The following is a 19,329-nucleotide window of genomic DNA, read 5'->3' as shown; positions in this document are numbered from 1 at the left end:
TCCCTTCGGCGATCCGAGCGGGTTGATGGGCTTGCTTATGGTACGGGTCTGGGTATGCTATAGGGTAAGGGTGGAGGTAGGCTGTTAGGGGAAGGGAAAGGGGAAGGGTACTAGGTAAGTGATGTGATGAGGTGAGGTGAGGTGAGTGGTGTTCCCCGCATGGCATGGGGTTGGAGGAAAGCACTGATGCCTTACTTGTGCTTTTTTTCCGGTATGTACAAGGACTGCAGTGTGGTTAATGGTGGTAGCTGGTGAGGTACAATACTGGGTAACGAGGTTAATTTGCTGGGTTTGGGGCGCAGGGTCACGGTCCGTAGGTTTGGGTCGGTGGTTTGGGGCTTGGGGCTGAGGGGTTGAAGTCTTGGGTTGTTTGGGTGGTTTGGTTTATTCTTAGCAGTTACGGAGATGTTAGGCATAGTGTTGGTGACTACTTGGGGTGCAGGTTGTTGGGGTTCCGGGGTTTGGGTAGAGAGTGATGCTTCTGGAGGTACTCGTACGTTAGGAGACTTGATGCACTGGAAGGTACTGTTCCAAGGAACGAATCCTAATGACATAATCACTCTCTACTAAACTTCCTCTGTACTGTATGTAGGTGGGTAGATGAGGTAACTCCCGATTACCTAGTACCTCGCGATAGACAATGCAGATGACGAGTGCGATTAAGCTCACTCAACCCCCTTCGTCTCGTGGTATCTCCCCCCTCTGTGCGTATACCTAAAGAGGATACCCCAAGCATACTCAGTAGCTTCCATAGCTCAGCTCGGTTATCGCTCGCTGCGGTTGACCCGGATCTCGTATCCTCGATCCTGACTCGGCGTCATTCTTCATCAGAGATGCTGGTTCTGTGGTGTATACTGTACTGTAGACCTGACTCTGCATCAGGTGTGCATTTTGCAATTGCATTCTTGTGTAATGCACCGGGCGTGTCGAGAACCGGAGCGGGCAGTTGCAATAACCCACGCTAAACCATACCGAGACCAAGATGGGATGGTCTGGGCTGGATCACTGGATCTCAATGAACGGGCCGGCCCTAACGGTACCAGAGATGGATTATTGTTTACATACTCTACTTTAGTCCACAGTAAACAACAAACTACTATGTACTGGGAAGAACGGCTAACTACAATACCACAAGAATTATATCGTCATCGGGGAATCTAGCCTACGACTAGGCCACTTCTCATTTTCAATGTCACACCGGTCCCGAATCGATTGGCTTCGACTCAACCGAGCAACGGACTCAGCTCGTCCTGATTTACCCGTATTGTATGACAACACCCGTCCCGTCCCTCTGTCCATCTGATCCTCTCCCCCTCCCCCTCTCTGCTGCTCCTCGCACCAGACTTGAGTGGGTATCCCTTCGCACTGTCTGATAAAGTACGATTCCTGCTCCCGGAAAATAAAGCAGAGCTCATCATGTCCCTCCCCAGGAAGCGATCATGGGACGATTAGGAGGGGGTGAGGAAATGGGATGCACCTTGACTGAGAAACGCGCACAGACGATCACTCGTTCGGGCAGCATCGAGGCTACCAGTACCGAGTAACGACCGGTGGGCTACGACCAACCCACGGGCCACGGACCACGGCCCCTCCATCCACATTCCACAGTCCACAGTCCACAATGCGCACCGTAGCTCTGCTAACGTAACCCACCATCCCCCCCTCCCATCCCTTGGTTCAGGTACAGTGCCTACTGGAAAATGGGAACCAGTGATACAGTCGCCTCCCGAGTCATTTGCTCGGCCAGGTACCAATCGTTCGGCCACAGATGTGATGAGAAACCGTTTGAAGAAAAACATCACGAACACCCAGAAGTTTAGCCCTGCCGCGCGGGTTTTGTCGGGCTGCGACGGTTACCGTATAGTGTAGGCAGGTACTAGGTAAGTTAGAGGGGTCAGTCTGAGCCGTTAATCGATAGGCTATCGATAACCGGTGGGAACTGGCAGCCCCACTTTTCCCTCCTCCATCCATGGGATCTATCGCTATCATCCATCAGAAATCCTATCGCTTCTTGCCTTCAGATACCGACCACCACTGCCCTTTTTTTTTCTCCCGTCCGGCAACGGGAACGTGATACTCCGGACTTCAGCGAAGGATGGTGTATCTTGCTTACGACTTATGTGATTGACTGACTGACTGATGACATACGAGAAGGCAGCGAGGGCTACCAGGTTAGGTCTTCCATCGTAGTTGGAATTAGACTGAGAGAGGGGTGGAATGACCGACACCGACGGCAGTCAGTCCTACCGCCCTTCCACTTCCAACCTTGGATTAGGTTAGCTTTGCGGCTTAGGGTTGACCTTCCTTTTGAGATCCAGGTAATCTGACCTCTCTAGCTTCGCTCGTTCTGCCTGCGCAAAGCCAGTCCTGCACGATACTGATGTGATGTGCATCGCATTTGGGGAGCTTATTGCGCTTTCTCCTATTGTTTTGTACCGTATCGTGCTGGAGTATGTGCAGTCTGTACCCAAGCGAAGCCATAGTAGATCTACTGTATGCCCTGTGTGCACAGTGCACTGTGCAGTGCACTGCGCACCCGGAGTCGACCGACCGAGTAAGTAGTCTACTCCGTCCGCATGGACCAAGAAGAAACCAAAAGTACGGATCCCAGCTAGAAAGGCTAGAGGGCGATCGGGGCCGAAACGAACGAAAGGACCGTGTGAGCGAGGGGAGGGCCTGTGAGGTAGATCACGGGCCAACTTCTTTTTCCTTTCCGTCGGTTGATCAGAGGGAAGCGGTAGCAGCAGCAGCAGCAGCACGAAGAATAAGTTAGATTAGATATTAACTAGAGTATATACTAAAGTATGTACATAGACTTTTATGTATTTATGTATACATGTATGTATGTGGTATGTCAGTAAGTTTCTTCGCAGGCAAGCAAGCGCCGCGCCCATGAGATAGGTAGATAGTCAAGGAGCACGAGAAGCGTCATGATCGCTATTCGTTCGTCAAAAGAGACATTGATTATTCATGTTTTAACATTGTTCTCTCTCTCTCTTTTGTCTTGAGTCGTTCTTTTATTTTTTTTTCCCCTGCCAGTTCCGCTGCACGTCTGCCCAACGAAGCATCCAATGATGGCGGCTCGTTAATCTCGGGAACAGTCAGAAATCCTCGCCTCGTCTTTTGACTTTTCCGCTGACCGCCGGATGGGCTTCTTCGTTTTGGCTTGGGCTTGAGGGAGAAGAATGGAGTAGGAACTAACTAAGGAGTTCATGGTTTGGCGTGCCGATGGGTCTGGCTAATTCCATTGAAGCTAAAGGTGGGATTGATGGAGTCCCCTTAGAAAAAGAGTGGAAGCTGTGGGTTTGGTTTGAGATCCATATTCCATAGGATTGTTGGTGCAACTTGGTAGTATACTGTGTACTATAGACTGTAGCAGTATAGTGGGCTTCCTGTTTGGGAAGTGTCATTATTTTCATTCTTCCTGTTGTTGGTTGGTTGGATTATTTCTCTCTCTATCTCGCTCTCTAATTTTATTCTCTTTCTTTTACTTTGTAGATTCTACTCGATCTCACAGGAGGTTCAGTAGGCATCCTGTGGGGATTTGGGTCAGCATCGATTCTCTTGGGAATTTAAAAAATCTCGCAATTAACCAGAATTATGATTTTGGAATTTAATCGCCTTTGTTTTGGATTTGGGAGTCTAATTCTAATTTAGTACGATTTGGATGCTTTCCCATTCTCTAGACAGACATTATTCAGGGACCAACTTCAGGTTCCTATCAAAGAGATCCTGACTGACTACAAGATCGAATCGATACTTGCAAGTTAGGTATATGTATGGACTCGTTCCCCTCCCGCTTGTCACTTGCTCTCTTCCCCTTTCATCAACATCATCATTATCAACAACCACAACAACCACTACACTATTCCAACAGAGAAATTGATATACTTCCTTCTTCCTCGCCCTCTTCCCTGCCTCCACTTTTGCCTCCTTCGCGCCTGCAACCACCAATCCTCTTCCTCCGTTACTCGCGCATTCTAAATACTCCCTCTTCCTCCTCCCCTCGTCGAGACCATTTGAGACATCTTTTCTTCTCATTGTCTCGCTCTTGTCTAACTTCTTACTTCTTACTTCTATCCTCATTATCTCTCGTGAACGATCATCGTTGCCTTTTGATCGCCCACCAGCCTCCATCGCCAACCCCGCACCTCATTTTCGACCTGTTTATTTTTTACACACCGCCTCTTGCCAGTCGGTTCTATTACCACGACTGCTTCTCTTTGGGCCACGACCAACGCCCTCTTCTTCTTCCTCTTCTTCCCCCATTTCTTCTCCCTCCATCACATTCACATTATCTACCATCATGGCGAGATATTCCCAACCGTCATCATTTGACTTCTATCAACAATCCCCTACTACCTTGGATGCCAAACCTGCATTTCCCGAAGAGGATGAGATGAGTGTATTAGACGACAAGATCCTGGACTCTACTTCCCCCGATATGGCTTCCTCAGCTGCCGACCACCGCAGACCCTCATATGATCATGCACCCGATGCATACACGCATCGAGATTCCGTCTGGTCCGACTTCTCTCATTCTGTCTCTAGCAACCAGTCCCGCCACAACTCCCAAGTCGGCCACCCCTTCTTTGAATCCGCCCCCAATCCTTTCATGCGCGTCGACGGCGCTCACCCGTCCGCAGCATACGCTCAGCAGGCCTCGTGGTCCCTGTCCAAGGACTCGGGCGCATGCACTCCCACCGCCATGTACGAGCACTTCCCTTCCGAGCTCGACCACAGCACCGCCGCTCCGTTCGCAGGCGGCGCTGTTGGTCCCGTCAGCACCATCAACATCCCCTCCATGTCTTACCGGCCCGGCATGGCCTTCGCCCACCCGGCCGCCGTGGCTATGTCGCCGCAATCGAGTCAGGGTTGGATGCCTGCCGCCACCGACATGGCCGATGCCGTGGCCCGTCCAACCAAGAGTCCCACCTACCGCAACAGCTCCCCGTTGAGCATGCGCCGGGACGGCATCCGCAAGAAGAATGCCCGCTTCGAGATCCCTGCAGAGCGGACGCTGAGCAACATTGATCAGCTCATCAGTCAATCGACCAATGAGGAGGAGATCAAGGAATTGAAGCAGCAGAAGCGGCTGCTGCGAAACCGCCAGGCGGCGTAAGTGCCCCTCCTCCCACGCGCAATGACCTCACTAACCACACTTTAGATTGGACTCCCGCCAGCGCAAGAAGTTGCACACGGAAAAGCTGGAAGAGGAGAAGAAGCAGTTCACGCAGATCATCAGCGATCTCGAAGAGGAGCTGCAGAACATGCGCCTCCGAGAGGCGGAGCTCCTTCGCGAGAAGAGCGAATGGATGGCCGCCCAGCAGGAGATCACCCAGTACATCAACACGATGCACATGGAGAAGGACGAGCTGATCCGCGTGCACACCCTCGAGACTGCTGAGCTTCGTAAGAAGAACAACATTCTCAAGGAAACCGTGGAGAAACTCGAGCGTCACGCCAGACCATCGGCCCCCTCGAATCTGCCCTCGGAGTTCTCTGACTTTGAGAACTTGACGATGGATAGCAGCCCTTGGGAGGACTTCACGATGGTCAACAGTCTCTCTCTGGATGCCGAGGCAGTTGCCGCCCCGTCTGCCCAATCGACTTCGATGGTTGTCGCATCGAACGAGAAGGATAAGGCGAACAGCGACTACCCATTCAGCTGGAATGCGTTTTACATGTGCCTGCTGTTCGGCGCGTTCGTGGCATCGAACGGCTCCTCGCTTTCCGCCCGCTCCATGCCGCAGCTCTCGGAGGAGTACCGCGCGGAATCAGCCAACGTGCTGAAGGCCGTATTGTCGTCGTCTCCTCCCGAGCTTGCCCAGCCGATGGGTCAGGCCGCTGTCGCTCCCTCGGCTGCTGGCGTTATGCCTAGCACCATCACTGGCGCCCAGATGGCCCAGATGACTGGCACTGCGGCGCCGTCCAACCTTGATGAGCTTCACAGCACCCTGGTGATGCCCTCCAAGCAGCAGGAGCACGAGCAGGTCTTTGCTCTCAATGCGGACCAGTACAACTCTTTGACTACTTACGACGATGCTGGTGTTGAGTACAAGCAACAGCAGCCATCGAACCTTCAACAAGCTCTGGCTGCCATGAGAGGCAGTGTCCAGAGCAAGATGTCGACGAAGGCCACCTCCGACGTCTACTCACGATCTCTAATGTGGGACCGGGTCCCTGAAAAGGTGATCCGGGACTTCCGCCGCATGGTCCAAGACTGTGGTGTCTCTCCGGTTAAGGAAGAAGACGCCAATTTCGGTCACTAGTAGAATTTTTGATCCTGGGTTGGTGGCTCGCCCTCGAACCCACCCCACTCACCTCCGCTCCTCCTCCATTTGCCTGCGTTCCTTCTCTGCGTCCATCACAGACATCTTAAGCGGCCTGATTGAGTTCTGTTCCCTTCATCCTTTCGCCTTCTGCAACCTTGAGTCTTCTGGGAAGACCAACTTTCTCTCCAGCACAGTGACAGTGCCTTTTTTAACGACCCCACGACCGCATGGCCCAGATAAGCCAGAATGATTAGCCCATATATACATAGACAGCTTTACTCAACTTACCAACTTACCAACTTACCAAACCATTCACTTCACCTCGGCTGGATATATCTGACAGCTAAGCAATTACATTGATGAATCACGTCTGTCAAATTAGCGATGCTGTTGTTCTTTTTTTATTGCCGGCGCGCTTACGCTGTTTCTCTCCTTCGGCTTCGCCGGTGAAGCCGGCGTATATTTATGATCAGACTTCCTGCCACCCCTCACGATGGGGTGGCCAATACGGGCTTACCTTGCATTCGTGTACATGCTTACACAACTTACGCGAGACTGACTCAGTTTACTTCTTGCACATTCGCTTTGATCCAGAACATATTCTCCAAGGTCGGTGGTGGCAGCCTACCTTGGAATTCGTGCACACACACTTTTTACCGGAATACGCAGAGGACCTCTACTGTGTTTATCTCCGACGAACAAATTAACAGGCGGGAACAACAGAACAAACGGGACGGCAACTGACTTTGACTTTGACATGCTCTAGCGCAGCGCTTCTGATCTCGCTTTTCGTTGCGGCGTGTTTTCTATTCGGGTTTATTTGATTTTGGGTTTGCATTGCGAGGATACTGGGCTGGGAGCCGAGGGCGGCAGCTTTTATGATTATGTGTTACGATACGATGCTATGTTATGTTTTCGGGAGGGATGGTTTAATGTTTACGATGATGATGTTGATGATGGTTTGTTTGGTTTGGTTATGGTTCTTGGTTCTGGATTTGGTTTTTGTGGAGTCTTCTTTCGGGAGGTACTCCGACCTTCTTTCTCATTCTCCTTTGTCAGACAGGTTTTTTTGGAGCATTCTGCAGTTGTTGATGCAGTGCAGATTGCTGGAGGGAGCTTCCACTTGACCTAACTAACTCACATCTGATTACTGGTTAATGACCAACTGACTGCAGCAGTTGGTTGATGCTGGTGGTTATGGTTGTGATAGTGGGTTGGTGGCAGTCAAGTCCCCATATTCATTCGTTTGGTACAGAATTGCATACACTCGTCTCTTTTGTCTGCATCTGTGCATTTATCGGTGTTGTTGTTGGTGGTGTATATAAAAATCTGCTCTGACAATGCATCTGGGGATGAGTTTGGGAAATCTTATGATCTTGGTTATTGGTAAGAAAGACTCTAGATCTCTATAGCTGGTTCCGTTGAACTGGAGCGGTAGAAGCAGAAGTAAAAAGCACTGCCTCACTGCCTTGAGGAAGTAAGAATGATGCTATACTAGTCAGACGGGACACTGCCTCGTCGCGTCGAGAAAGGAATGGGGATGAGAATGAACATGAAGGATCCGAGCGAGCATCCTCTCTTGGCTCTCTGTATGGATTGAGCACTGTACTGTATGTATACTTCAAGGTCAGTGCATTTCCCCGGCTTAGACATAGATGGGAAACGGGCTGTCTGGCTGGGGGAGCTTAGCAAGTGGCAGTAGCTAAGCAGTAGCTAAGCAGGAGCTGTAGCAGGAGCAGCAACAGGGGCAGAAGCAGGTGGCAGGACCAGGGCCAGGACTAGGATCAGTAGTAATAGCAATAGTGATAGTAGGAGCAGTAGCGAGGCGGAATCTTAGCCATTACTTGCCATCCGATTGCTATTGCTATTGCCATGAGCGAGATACACTGTTTGTACAGTACATCCAGGCTTATTCCGGATTCGAAAGGGATACAGATACAAACACTCTGAGAAGAGGTAGGTCTAGTAAGAAGGGATTGGGGTGGGTGACTCAATGTATGTAGATGTAGTGAGTGGAATGCATGCATGCATATATTGACGTACAGTATGTTTGCCTTTGCGTTTGATGTGCACGCTGGATGGGATGCGTTCATGTACAGTACCGTACAGTATGTCTTGTGCATGGTGGGGGATGGACATGTTTGGGTGGTATGGTTGGTAGGTCGGTAGAAACGCTCCTTTTTTGTGCTTCGGTTTGCTTGATCATATTTTACTGTAGGGATTTTGTTCACATCTCTGGCTAATATTTATTGTCAAGGTAGATAGATAGATCTACACTGTTGCCAGGACGCATGAGATGGAATATGATGAGGTGGGTTGAGTATACCCTTCTCTAAGGACATACTGGTCCCTGGGTCAGGTTTACCATTGCCTATGCGCAGGACTTGTGGGAGCTACGGCTACACCTACACAGTCATAGGACGAGGATTGGGGGATCTCCCGAAATTCGAGATTAGGGGTCCAGAATGAGCCAGAGACTAGGGTTGACATGAAATGGGTCTGGTTCTTTGTGTTAGAGGATAACTGAAATCATTATCTACTGCTCTAGACTGGCTATTGTTGTGTTCGTTACAGCGGAGTAAAGGTAGTATAGTGTAGTGAAGTCTAAAGAGAAGATGACGTGAAGGGGTCATGTCATAAGCGCTGAGTCTACGTCCACTCTCTATGTGCGAAGTCTGTGTCCCCTGATGTCGACATGTGAGGCGGGTTGGACGGCACGTTGTTGACGCCTGCTACCGAGAGAGACTGTCTCAGTCGCAGCCTTGTTGCTAGGGTATCAATTGTTCATTCATGTTCAGCTCAGCTCGCTCAGCTCCACACCCCCAAAAGACCACGGCCTGATCGTGGACTTGGGCTAGACCGTCGTCATCAGACCAAATTTACCAACAATCCATATCAACATGCTCAATGCGGGTTGTACTTGTCCTTCCAGATCCTGTCATCATCCATCAAAACGTCATGTCAGCCTGAGTACTTCACTCGGTAGGTAGTGTAGTTCAAAAGGAGGGGAACGGGCAGTTGGTTGGCTGGAAGCGTCCCGGCCAAAACTCCACGAGCGCCTATCAATGCGCACCTCTTCCCCCCCCCCCTTCGCTGCAGGTGATGAGAAGACTACTAAGTAAGAACCTACCAAGAATTTCCCAAGGTTTTGCTCCCTTTTTCCTCCGCCAATCGATAGTATTTGGCGGCCGCGAACTATGTCCCCAAATTAGTTCTTACTTCTTCTTTACTGAGAAGTCCATAGTGATGCGAACGAGCCTCAGAATATTGATGCCCGAGCTGAACAGAGCTCCCAGGGGTAAGAAACTTACTTTGTCCTTCTTCCCTCCAAACCCCTCCAAATAGCACCAAGCAACCTCGTTCATCGCGTCCGTATCGCCGAGGTTGGCGGCGGTCTCATAGTACTGTCGTGCCGCGACGGGGTCCTTCTTGACGCCCCAGCCATTCCTAAAGCAGTTGGCCAGCTCGAAGATCGCCAGCGTCAGCTCGCCCTTGGCCGCTCCCCCTTTCTTGATGCCGGCCTGGAGCGCCTCGGACTCGACCGAGGCCGAATTGGCCGCCGCGGCCGATAGATACGTAATCGCCTTGTCCTGGTCTGGCGCGCATCCCCAGCCATGTCTAAGAACGGTGTCAGACTGATGAACCTCACCAAGCCAACCCCAAACCGTAGCCAGGTCTTACCGAAGTGCAAGCCCGTAGAGCACTTGACTGAGAGCGTTATTGGCCCCTTCAGGATCGGCCAAGCGACCAAACATCTCGGTGGATCGTTCCAGATCTAACATCATGCACACACAAAGTTAGCGATGACCGCACAACAATAAAGAATCTCCCGCAAGGACGAACACATACCTCCAGCCTCATGCAGTCGGATAGCCTCCTGGATGTTAACCTATTCTCACCCCCACGTCCGCGTCAGCCACACAACCCCTTATCCTCCTCCAACCCAGAACGCAAAAGAACTTACATCGCCATCCGGATCATTAATCCGACTGCAACTCGAACTCCGTGACCGCGACGCCACCGCCCCGTCCATCCCAAACCCGGTGGGCGTGGTAGAACCTGTCGGCGACAAACACGCCGCGAACTGCGGATTCCGTTGCACCAGCACCGTCGCCCGCCGCTCCCACTCGGCCTCCACATCCTCCCGCGCCGCAGCAGCATCACCATCCCCCTTCCCACCACTAGTGATTATCCGCGGAAGATCTGGCGGGACATTGACGGACGAGGAGCTCGAACTCCGCGACCACCCGCCACCGCCGCCGCTACCACCGCTACCACCGCCGCGATCGAGATGCAGCAGATGCGACAGCCGGCCTTCGCCCCGGGCTCGCGGCGGGGACGCCACACCTGAGGATTGTGAGGGAGCTCGCGACCGACGGAATGGGTTGAGGGATTTGCGATGGTGGGAGGACGGCGGGGAAATGGGGGAGAGTTGTTCTGTGGCTGTTGTGGTTGATGGTGCAGAGGGGTCCGGGGCATCACCCTCGAAGACGGGCGGGCGGATCACTTCTTGGGTGGTGGTGTCGGTGCGGATGAAGGTGAATTGCGGGACGGTGGGATTACTGCTCACGGGCGTGGTCGGTGCCATCATCCCTCTGCTTCCTCCTCCAGCTGTGGTGGACCCATACTGGTTTGTAGAGGTGGATGTGTTGGTGTTCGTGTTGGTGTTGAGGGATCCCTTATGACGTTGAAGCTTGTCGCGAAGTGGCATTGTTGCGCAACCCGGGGGAGAGAGCCACGGAAGTATACGGCTTATCGCGGAGGGAATGGGAAAAAGTGGAGACGGGGGTTTTTTCTTGCCGGGTTGGGATTTCCCCTTGGGAGGGAAAAGGAAAGGGAGAGGGATTTTGGAGGAAGAATTGGGGAGAGTAGCAGGCACGATGAGAATGAAAATCATACGTAGCAGTCAGTAGTAGTAGTAGTAGTCGGAAAAGCAGGAGTAGGAGTAGTCGAAGTTAAACCAGTGAGATTCACTGCCAGCCTTCTCTTCTCTTACCTCTCTTACTTCGGCTGGGGTGCGCGGCAAGCTGCAGGCATAACAAGAATAAATATAATAAGCGCTGGAGGGGAGGGGGGGATTCGAAGAGGTTGTGTGTGCAGAAAGAAAGTCTGTCCCAACCACAATAATCAATCAATCTATCCATCGAATCGATCATAACAATAACACCTGGTGGTTATAAGGGGAATTTCATCCACGGCCCAAAGCCAAACCATGGTTGGACCAGTTCACCCCCGGCTGTCGGCTTGGCGGCAATTTCTTTCATCGCGTTTTAATTGCTTTTTGTCACATATTGAATACACAATAATGAGGTGAGACGTTGTTGGGACTGCTTGTACTGTACGTACGTGGGCGTGGCGTTTGGTCCACAGACACCCCTGCTGGTTCATTGCGTCCATTAAGTTAGTATTCGTCATGCGGTTAGGTGTAATTCAATCGTTCCATATGTTATATCGTTGCATGGCTAGCTTGGAAGTCTATCTCTGCAGGTCATTGGAATATGTAGAGAATTGCAATAGCAGGCAGAGCTCAGACTTGCGCTACTCGGTGTCATGGCGGTCAAGTTACAGTTACGACTAAGAACCTTGGATTAATGCTGAAGTCGAAGCCTTATTCGTAAGCTCTTACTGGCATACCATGATTGTCGACCAATGGTACTTGGTATTTCTAACTGGTAACAGAAGTGATCTTTAATTTGTACATGAGTCTTATAGCAAAGCTATCCATGTCGAGTGCATTTACTGAGCCTTGGAGGCCATGATGCCTGAATCGAATATTAGTATCCGATGAGAGCACGGACAAATCATCAACTTACGCTCAACATCAGCAACGCTCTGCTGGAGGATCTGCTGGAGAACCTTGGGGTTCTCGAGCTCCTTGTGGATCTTGGCGATGACGCTGTCAGCAAGCTCGCGCTGCTGGCGCTGCTTGACCTGACCCTCGTAGCGAACCCAAGAGTCAAGGACCTGCTTGGCCTCGGTGGCCAGAGCAGTGCGCTGCTCGAGCTCGTAGGCCTTGGCCTCAAGCTGGGCGGTTTCCTACGTCATCGTCAGCAACGGCCCACACACTCGACGCCAGAGATCGGTGCTCGGAGGTGAGCAGCAAGGGAGGGTGTACCTTGGAAACAGCAAAGAGCTGCTTGGTGAGCTCAACGACACCGGACAGCTCCTTGACGTTCTCCATACGCTGCTTGACAGCGTTGGTGTGGTCGGCACGGGCAGCGTTGAGGATGTCCTTGTGCTTCTGGACCTGACCCTCAGCCCACTCACGGTAAGCGGGACCACCGTACTTGAAGACGGCAGTGAAGACGCTGAGCAGACAGAAAGCAGCCACGGTTTCCTCGTTCATCACGTAGAGCTCGTTGCTGATGGCGGCGATGGACAGACCGGCGGCGGCGGAGAGGGTGGCAGTCTTGGAGACGAGGGAGTTGCCGGGGAGAGCATCGAGGATGGACTGAGCCTTCTTCTTGGGGTCCTCAGTAGGAACGCTGGAGGCCGAACGGGACGCGGTCAAAGTGGCAGTGATGGGAGCGACATTGCGCGTGGGAAGGGTCGGCCGCAACCGGGCGGCACCTAGCGAAGGGGTTAATGGTTAATGACCAATGTCAAATGGGTAGACCAGGCTTCAAGTAAAAGCGGGCATACCGAGGGTGCTCTTAGCCAAACGCGAAGCCATTGTAGCGATGGACAGGAACCTTGACAGGGTGTGGATGGGTTTGGAACGGAAATGAGGAGACTGAGCGAGGTTCGGGATGGCGGTTTGGGCGGTGCGGAAGACACTAAACCCCTTTGGGGCTGGTGTCGTGGGCCGGAGAAACCGCCTAACCGAGGAGCAGGGATTCTCTCTTTCTCTTCTTATCCCCAAAAATTTATGGTTGATCTCGGAAAGAAAAGTGGCCCTGCGGTGGACTAGCGCTCCTCCATTTACCGCCGGTTTTGCGATTTGTCGATTCTGCTCACGATGCCTGCCCCGATCGCCACGGCTACGGCCTCCAAGAAAAGAAAGAATGTCAAGGAGAGTGGCGTGCCTTCGTCGAAACGCCGTGCCGTCGCTGACACCGAGTCCGCCGATGCGACGGCCGACATCCAGCGGCTGGAAGACCAAATCTCCGAATCGCGAAAGCACTACAACAACATCGCAACCCTGATTTCCCTGCTCACCACTAAGGGATCTGCCAAGAAACCGAATGTCCCCGCTGCGTTGGCTCTGTGTCGTGTATTCAGTCGATTGATCGCGGGAGGAAACTTGACCGAGTCAAGCCGGGCCGCCGAGAACGAAAAGATTATTGTTGCGTGGTTGAAGGAGCGGCTCAAGGAATATCAGAAAGCCCTGCTCTCTATCATTCGCGAGAGCGATCCTTCGTCTCAGGTTCGTTCCTGCGATGCCATCTTCAACGTGCCCAGAAATATACTAAATCTCGGTCGAATAGATCACCGCCTTAACCTTGTGTCTCTGCATTGTCAACGAGCGCGCCACACATCTTCCCGGAGAAGAAGGTATCTGGTTGACGGGTCTATTCAAGAATGTCGTGGAAGCGGTTGTGGAGGCCAACAATGGCCAAGCGGTGCTGGCCGAGTTCATCGAGAAAGCCAAGGAGTTCGAGGACGTGCGCTACTATACCTTCATACAGATCTCGTATGGCAACCCCGTTCATACCGCTCGCATGTTCTCATTAAGCTAACGTCTGGTCTCAAGTGAATACGCAAGCACTCCCCGCAGCTCCGAAACCATCGACACCTTGATCACCATCCTGTCGGCATGCGACTCGATACCCACGCCCGAGCACGAGTTCGAGAGCTTCTACACGAAAACCAGCCAGAACAACAAGCGGGTGGTGTCGGCGAAGTCGCACAAGAAGCACGCGCAGGACGCCTGGCTGGCGATCCTGCGCAACAACCTGTCGGAGACGCAACGCAAGCATCTGCTGCGGATCATGGTGCACAACATCGAGCCGTGGTTCCTGCGGCCGGAGCTGCTGATGGACTTCCTGACGGACTCGTACAACGTGGGCGGGGCGACCTCGCTGCTGGCGCTGTCGGGGCTGTTCTACCTGATCCAGGAGAAGAACCTGGACTACCCGCAGTTCTACCCGAAACTGTACTCGCTGCTGGACGCCGACCTGCTGCACTCGAAGCACCGGTCGCGCTTCTTCCGCCTGATGAACACCTTCCTCGCCTCGACCCATCTCCCCGCCGCCCTCATCGCCAGCTTCATCAAGCGCCTCGCCCGCCTCGCCCTCAACGCCCCGCCGCCCGCCATCGTCGCCATCGCCCCCTTCATCTACAACCTCCTCAAGGAGCACCCCACCTGCGCCTTCATGCTGCACCGCCCCATCCGCGACGCCGACCGCCAGGCCCTCCTCGCCGCCCGCGGCATGGACGACCCCTACGACCCGCGCGAGCCCGACCCCGTCCGCTCCCGCGCCCTCGACAGCAGTCTGTGGGAGCTCGAGACCCTGCAGTCGCACTATCACCCCAACGTCGCGGCGATTGTCCGCATCCTCGCCGAGCAGTTCACCAAGCAGTTCTACCACCTCGAGGACTTCCTCGACTACACCTACCAGGGCATGCTGCAGGCCGAGCTGGGCTCCGAGGACAAGCCGTTCAAGCGCATCCCCGTCGTCGAGTACCAGATCCCCCGCCGCATATTCACGGACCGTCTGCTGGAGGAGGACGGCGGCGAGGATACCGCGCCGGGCAGTTTGCTTCGAGGGCTGTGGGAGTTTGCATAGCGGGGTTAAGTAGCGGCACAGGGTTTACGACTTAAAAGCAAGATATCAACTAAACTTACTGTACATAATCAAATATATATCTCTATCCATATCTTCCAACACTTGGTTAAGGATTGTAGTTCCCTCCGGACTTCAGAAAGGGGGAAAAAGGCAGTAATTGCTAAACCTAATCTATTCTATCTAAGCAACAAATTCCACATTCTAACTAGCATGATTGCATGAAGGAGTGTGGTGGTGGTGGTGGTGGTGGTGGTATCGCTGCCCTCCTAACCCGGGAAGGAAACACAAGAGTACAAAATCAAAGAGTCTATCAGCTCAGAGAAAAAGAACGGGCGAGCATCTTTGCTCGGTAGAATGACCCAACCGACGATCATACCGTTCGGGAAAGATGCACCGGCATCGACAACGACATCCACGCCCCATTCGCCGCGGACCCGGACGACGCGGACGAGGACGACCAAGCCTGCGTCCCCGACACGGCCAACGTACTCACCGGCCTCCGCGTGATATACCGGGTATCCGTCCACGCAGCATCAGCAGCAGCACCCGCCGTGGCCCCCGCCGTCCCCTCGTCCTCGCCCCCCGGATAATAATCACAGTAGACATCCAACGCAAACACACCGCGCTTGAGATCATCCAGCAACTCATCACTAACCTTGACGGGGATGGCCTCGAGCCGCGCGCGCATTTGGGCCAGGATTGCCTGGGCCTTTTTCCTCCGGCGCCGGCGCCGCACCCCGACCTCGTCCTCCATGCGCTCGAGTAATCCCAGAATCTCGCGCTCGGTGTGCAGCGCCGTCGCGACGGCGTGGTGCACCCGCTGCGTCAGCTGGTGCAGGTCGTTGGCCACGGCGCGGAAGAGCGCGTCGATGCGGCCCAGCGCCTGCGTGACGTGCGCGGCCAGCGCGCGCCCGAACCGCCGCCCGTAGTACCGGTTCCAGAACTCGATCCAGTGGAGCAGGCCGATGCGGGATTTGCGGAGGCGCGTGAGTTCCAGGATCGTGATTACGTTGCGGCAGAGGGTTAGGGTGTAGAGGGCTGTGCGGCGCGTGGTTTCGATGAGGTGGTGGTGCGTGGTGGTTGGCGTTGGCGTTGGGGTTGCGGTCGTGGTGCTTTCATGGTTGTTGAGGCGATAGAATCTTTGGGTCTGCGAGGTGGTGGTGGTTGTTGTTGGGGCGGTGGGTGCTGTTGTTCCTGTGGGAATCCTCCGCGTTGCTGGGGAGGTAGTGGATGTTGATGATGTTGATGATGATACACCGGGCACAGGTATCACGGATATGCCTGCTTGTAACATTCCAGATGCTGGGTTTCGAAATAGTCCGGACTTAGATCATAGAAGAGAAGTGGCGGATTGAAGGCTGAGTCTGGGTGGTAGCGACAGACGAGGTTATGAGGGTGTGAAAACGAGCGTGGCAAATGTTAGCGAGTGACTCGACCTTTTTTTACGCCATTGGTATATAGAGTGTTAAGAATGGTAGTTGGTTTCGAAGCGAAAAGGAGACAGAGAGAGAGTAAGAAGAGAACATGGTGACAGGATCATCAATCCGGGTTGAGCTCGTCCTTTTCTTTCTCTTTCACCTTCCCCATCCCCCATCGTGGAAGGAACAGACGAGCGTGCAGTGGAAACTCGGAAAGCAACAGTAACCTTCGTGAGAAAGACCCAGTGATGCATCCGGTCACTGGACCCATCACTGAAGCTTGATGAGCTTGCATCAGGCTGAAGAGCCGATTAACTTTGGCAATCGACCCCGTGCAATGCGTGCTGGAGGTGAAGTCCTCTGCATCTCCGCTTTCGGTAATCGGCAGCCGGCATCGGGAGATTCGGGGGCAGATGTCACCGTTACGATTCTTTAACCGTCCCGATCGTGAGTGAGCGATTCCGCAAGAAGTCTGGCTTGGTTGAGAAGCGAGTCGGCAAAGCGAGACTTTGGGTCTGCCCTGTGTCTGTTCAGCAGAAGTGATGCCGTAAACGTCCTGTGCCTGAACGGCAACCCGTCTTGGGGGCTTATCGATGCGCCAAGACTTAGTATAGAAGATCAGGCCTGTATGAACCACATGCTAGCTAACCGGGTGACTTCATGAGCGGTGATGATCGACCAGGGGTAAGATGAGCGAAGGTTGCCTCGATCGTGGCTGATATGGGGTTGATCTGCTGCCCTCTCCACTCATTTGCTGTGTTGCCCCTTGCAGGTAAACACCGTCCACCCGCACTGACATTTTTCCCCAAGGTGGAAAATCAAAACAATGAGTCTACTTTGTGTAGGAAGTGGTGTTTAGCAGCTTGAAGGACTTTCTACCTTCCATCAAGGTGTCTGAAGGGAGGGAGTGATTATGCTCAGAACCCTATTCCCATGACGTGCCTCAAGGATATAGTGCTCATGCCATCGACGGCTCGTTAATTCTCGTTCATGGCGAAGTGAGACTCTCGATCTCTCTCATTGCTGTGTTTCTTTCCTCTGGATCGTCACGAGCCACGCAGCAGTGCTTGCATTCCTGGACGATCCAAGGGACCATTCTGAGAGAACGAACCACACGGCAGTAGACAGTATTCAGTCAGCACCTGGATGGACACGAACAGCTACTCCCAGCACTGCTGCTCGGATGGTATTGTCGGCAGTATAGCATGAGTCGAGCTTTTCATGATGAACTCACTCTCTTGCTGAGCGCCACCCGTAAAGCCACGAGCGAGCAGTAGACCTTGGAGTCGTGCTGCTCAGTCATTCCCCAGCTTGTTGTTGTACTCATGCCGGGTACGAGCCTTCCTCCAGGAATGCTACAAACCAAGCCCGGCATGTGCGCCCTTTCGCCTCCATTGGCATTCAGGCAGATCTATTGTTTGGCAACGCGTTGTTTTGGTCGTCAATAAAGATCTATCTTCTGGCTGAAGCCTTCTGGCGGCCGTCCTTTTTCTACCTTGCTCTCGCTCTCTCACTCGATCACAGATACTTCGCGCCAGTCCTGGATCCGACAAGTCAACGAGGTACGTATTGTTGTTTTCGATACTAACCACAGCGAAGAAGGCATAGTCTGTGTCCTTCGATATCTAGCAAGTCCACCAGAGTCAGTCGGGTTCCTTTGATATCGCTCTGCATCCCAGAAATCTCTCTGCAGCAGGAATATAGTAATCCAAGGCATTCAACACGTGAAGATCATCTTTCTGATATCAGTCTATCACGACTCAATATCAAGATGCGCGCGTCAAACTCTCTTGTTGCGGCCTTCGCATGCCTGGCTCAGATCGGGATTGCCGAAGCAGCTTTGTCTTTCACCCAATGGCCCTCGGTCATTCATGCTGGCCAGCCTACCACCCTGAAGTGGCAGACGGACTCGGATGCTGTACGGCTGTTACCACTCCTTGATGTTGTTTTCCATTCGCTAACGTTTGATTTAGCCCGTGACCGTCACACTGCGGAAGGGCAATTCTCAGAACTTGGACACCGTCCAGACCCTGGCAAGCAATGCCCAAGGAGGCTCCTTCACCTGGATTCCGGACTCCACGATAGAGAACGGCGACGACTATGCCTTCCAGATCCAGCAGAACGGCTATGTGAACTACTCGGGACTTTTACAGGTCACCGATGGGTCCCCAGCTACCCCAGCTACCAAGGCTGCGTCCATCCCAGTCCTCAAACCCAGCTCAACAACGCTGGTAGCCTCGGTTATCCCTCCAGCTCATAGCCCTGCAACCCCGACCGCAAATGCATACCCCACCGACACAGCCCCTCACGATGAGATGCAGACAGTCCAGAAGGGCAATGATGGCCAGACTTTCACCGTCAATGCCGCCAACGACCCCAGTGCGAACGCAGCCGGAGCCGCCAACAGCAAGACTGCTATGGCTGCCTATATGCAGAGTGGTGCTGCCTCTGTTCGCGCGACGGGAATGGGCTTCGTGTTGGGTGCTCTCGCCATGGTGGTTTACCTCGTCTAGTAGACTTGGACGGACTTCCCGGTGGAGCTTGGCAGGCATTGAACTTTGTCTGTCTTGGTTGTCAGAACTTGGTTCGTGTGTGCCTAGGTTAATCATTCTTCTTCAGATCAACTCGCATGAGACCGAGCGGTGCTGTGATTGCTCTGGGCGACAGGCGTTGGTTGAGGTTTCCATTTTTGCTTCTCTTTCTCTTCTGTTGTGTATATATATCTTTTTCTAGACACTACAGGGGTCGGGCCGAGAGCGAGCCACAATCCTTTTCTCGGGACTGGGCTTGCAGATCAGCTCAAGACGCCTTCAAAGTGCTCGATTTTTGTGCGATCAGATTGAATAATCCACAGTGCTGCCGCTGCTGCTATTAATAAATGATCTGACAGGACTGAATTGTACTTTG

The 19,329-nt window shown here is 53.1% G+C and overlaps 6 protein-coding genes across 6 annotated transcripts; 3 read left to right on the top strand and 3 right to left on the bottom strand.

The window, feature by feature from the left end:
* Positions 1-4,306: 4,306 nt before the first annotated feature.
* Positions 4,307-6,272, top strand: ASPACDRAFT_61767 (putative bZIP transcription factor; the record flags this gene model as incomplete). The annotated part of the gene is made up of 2 exons (XM_020203699.1): positions 4,307-5,118; positions 5,168-6,272. The coding sequence occupies 2 exons, from the start codon at positions 4,307-4,309 to the stop codon at positions 6,270-6,272; spliced, it is 1,917 nt and encodes a 638-aa protein (XP_020054577.1).
* Positions 6,273-8,745: 2,473 nt separating this feature from the next.
* Positions 8,746-10,289, bottom strand: ASPACDRAFT_122016 (tetratricopeptide repeat protein). The gene is made up of 5 exons (XM_020196486.1): positions 10,125-10,289; positions 9,957-10,050; positions 9,587-9,893; positions 9,406-9,470; positions 8,746-9,210 (listed from the first exon to the last, which is right to left on the bottom strand). The coding sequence occupies exons 2-5, from the start codon at positions 10,028-10,030 to the stop codon at positions 9,180-9,182; spliced, it is 477 nt and encodes a 158-aa protein (XP_020054576.1). The 5' UTR covers positions 10,031-10,050; positions 10,125-10,289; the 3' UTR covers positions 8,746-9,179.
* Positions 10,290-11,874: 1,585 nt separating this feature from the next.
* atp4 (F1F0 ATP synthase subunit 4) lies at positions 11,875-12,979 on the bottom strand. Its single transcript, XM_020205495.1, has 4 exons — positions 12,918-12,979; positions 12,391-12,845; positions 12,089-12,311; positions 11,875-12,037 (listed from the first exon to the last, which is right to left on the bottom strand). Exons 1-4 carry the CDS (start codon positions 12,946-12,948, stop codon positions 12,012-12,014), a joined length of 735 nt encoding a protein of 244 aa, XP_020054575.1. The 5' UTR covers positions 12,949-12,979; the 3' UTR covers positions 11,875-12,011.
* Positions 12,980-13,153: 174 nt separating this feature from the next.
* On the top strand, positions 13,154-15,089 carry noc4 (ribosome biosynthesis protein NOC4). Its single transcript, XM_020198786.1, has 3 exons — positions 13,154-13,641; positions 13,703-13,908; positions 13,969-15,089. The coding sequence occupies exons 1-3, from the start codon at positions 13,234-13,236 to the stop codon at positions 15,002-15,004; spliced, it is 1,650 nt and encodes a 549-aa protein (XP_020054574.1). The 5' UTR covers positions 13,154-13,233; the 3' UTR covers positions 15,005-15,089.
* Positions 15,090-15,374: 285 nt separating this feature from the next.
* ASPACDRAFT_61763 (uncharacterized protein) lies at positions 15,375-16,298 on the bottom strand (the record flags this gene model as incomplete). The annotated part of the gene is made up of 1 exon (XM_020203698.1): positions 15,375-16,298. The coding sequence occupies one exon, from the start codon at positions 16,296-16,298 to the stop codon at positions 15,375-15,377; it is 924 nt and encodes a 307-aa protein (XP_020054573.1).
* Positions 16,299-17,366: 1,068 nt separating this feature from the next.
* Positions 17,367-19,291, top strand: ASPACDRAFT_1857560 (GPI anchored serine-threonine rich family protein). The gene is made up of 4 exons (XM_020197557.1): positions 17,367-17,754; positions 17,947-17,984; positions 18,194-18,340; positions 18,396-19,291. The coding sequence occupies exons 1-4, from the start codon at positions 17,748-17,750 to the stop codon at positions 18,933-18,935; spliced, it is 732 nt and encodes a 243-aa protein (XP_020054572.1). The 5' UTR covers positions 17,367-17,747; the 3' UTR covers positions 18,936-19,291.
* The last annotated feature ends 38 nt before the right edge of the window (positions 19,292-19,329 follow it).

Source organism: Aspergillus aculeatus, assembly GCF_001890905.1.
Source record: "Aspergillus aculeatus ATCC 16872 unplaced genomic scaffold ASPACscaffold_11, whole genome shotgun sequence".
Classification (NCBI taxonomy): Eukaryota; Fungi; Ascomycota; class Eurotiomycetes; order Eurotiales; family Aspergillaceae; genus Aspergillus; species Aspergillus aculeatus.
The sequence above is the reverse complement of the archived record's forward strand: the minus strand, read 5'-3'. Positions and strand labels throughout refer to the sequence as shown.

Coding starts and splice junctions, on each gene's coding strand:
- ASPACDRAFT_122016 (XM_020196486.1), bottom strand. CDS start 10,030: ATGTTTGGTCGCTTGGCCGATCCTGAAGGGGCCAATAACGCTCTCAGT. Junction 9,894..9,956: donor CTCTACGGGCTTGCACTTCG/GTAAGACCTGGC, acceptor CACCGTTCTTAG/ACATGGCTGGGGATGCGCGC. Junction 9,471..9,586: donor TTGGAGGGAAGAAGGACAAA/GTAAGTTTCTTA, acceptor TTGGGGACATAG/TTCGCGGCCGCCAAATACTA.
- atp4 (XM_020205495.1), bottom strand. CDS start 12,948: ATGGCTTCGCGTTTGGCTAAGAGCACCCTCG. Junction 12,846..12,917: donor TTTGGCTAAGAGCACCCTCG/GTATGCCCGCTT, acceptor CCCCTTCGCTAG/GTGCCGCCCGGTTGCGGCCG. Junction 12,312..12,390: donor AGCTCTTTGCTGTTTCCAAG/GTACACCCTCCC, acceptor ACGATGACGTAG/GAAACCGCCCAGCTTGAGGC.
- noc4 (XM_020198786.1), top strand. CDS start 13,234: ATGCCTGCCCCGATCGCCACGGCTACGGCCTCCAAGAAAAGAAAGAAT. Junction 13,642..13,702: donor AGAGCGATCCTTCGTCTCAG/GTTCGTTCCTGC, acceptor TCGGTCGAATAG/ATCACCGCCTTAACCTTGTG. Junction 13,909..13,968: donor TATACCTTCATACAGATCTC/GTATGGCAACCC, acceptor TCTGGTCTCAAG/TGAATACGCAAGCACTCCCC.
- ASPACDRAFT_1857560 (XM_020197557.1), top strand. Junction 17,985..18,193: donor GGATCCGACAAGTCAACGAG/GTACGTATTGTT, acceptor CTCAATATCAAG/ATGCGCGCGTCAAACTCTCT. Junction 18,341..18,395: donor GGCAGACGGACTCGGATGCT/GTACGGCTGTTA, acceptor CGTTTGATTTAG/CCCGTGACCGTCACACTGCG.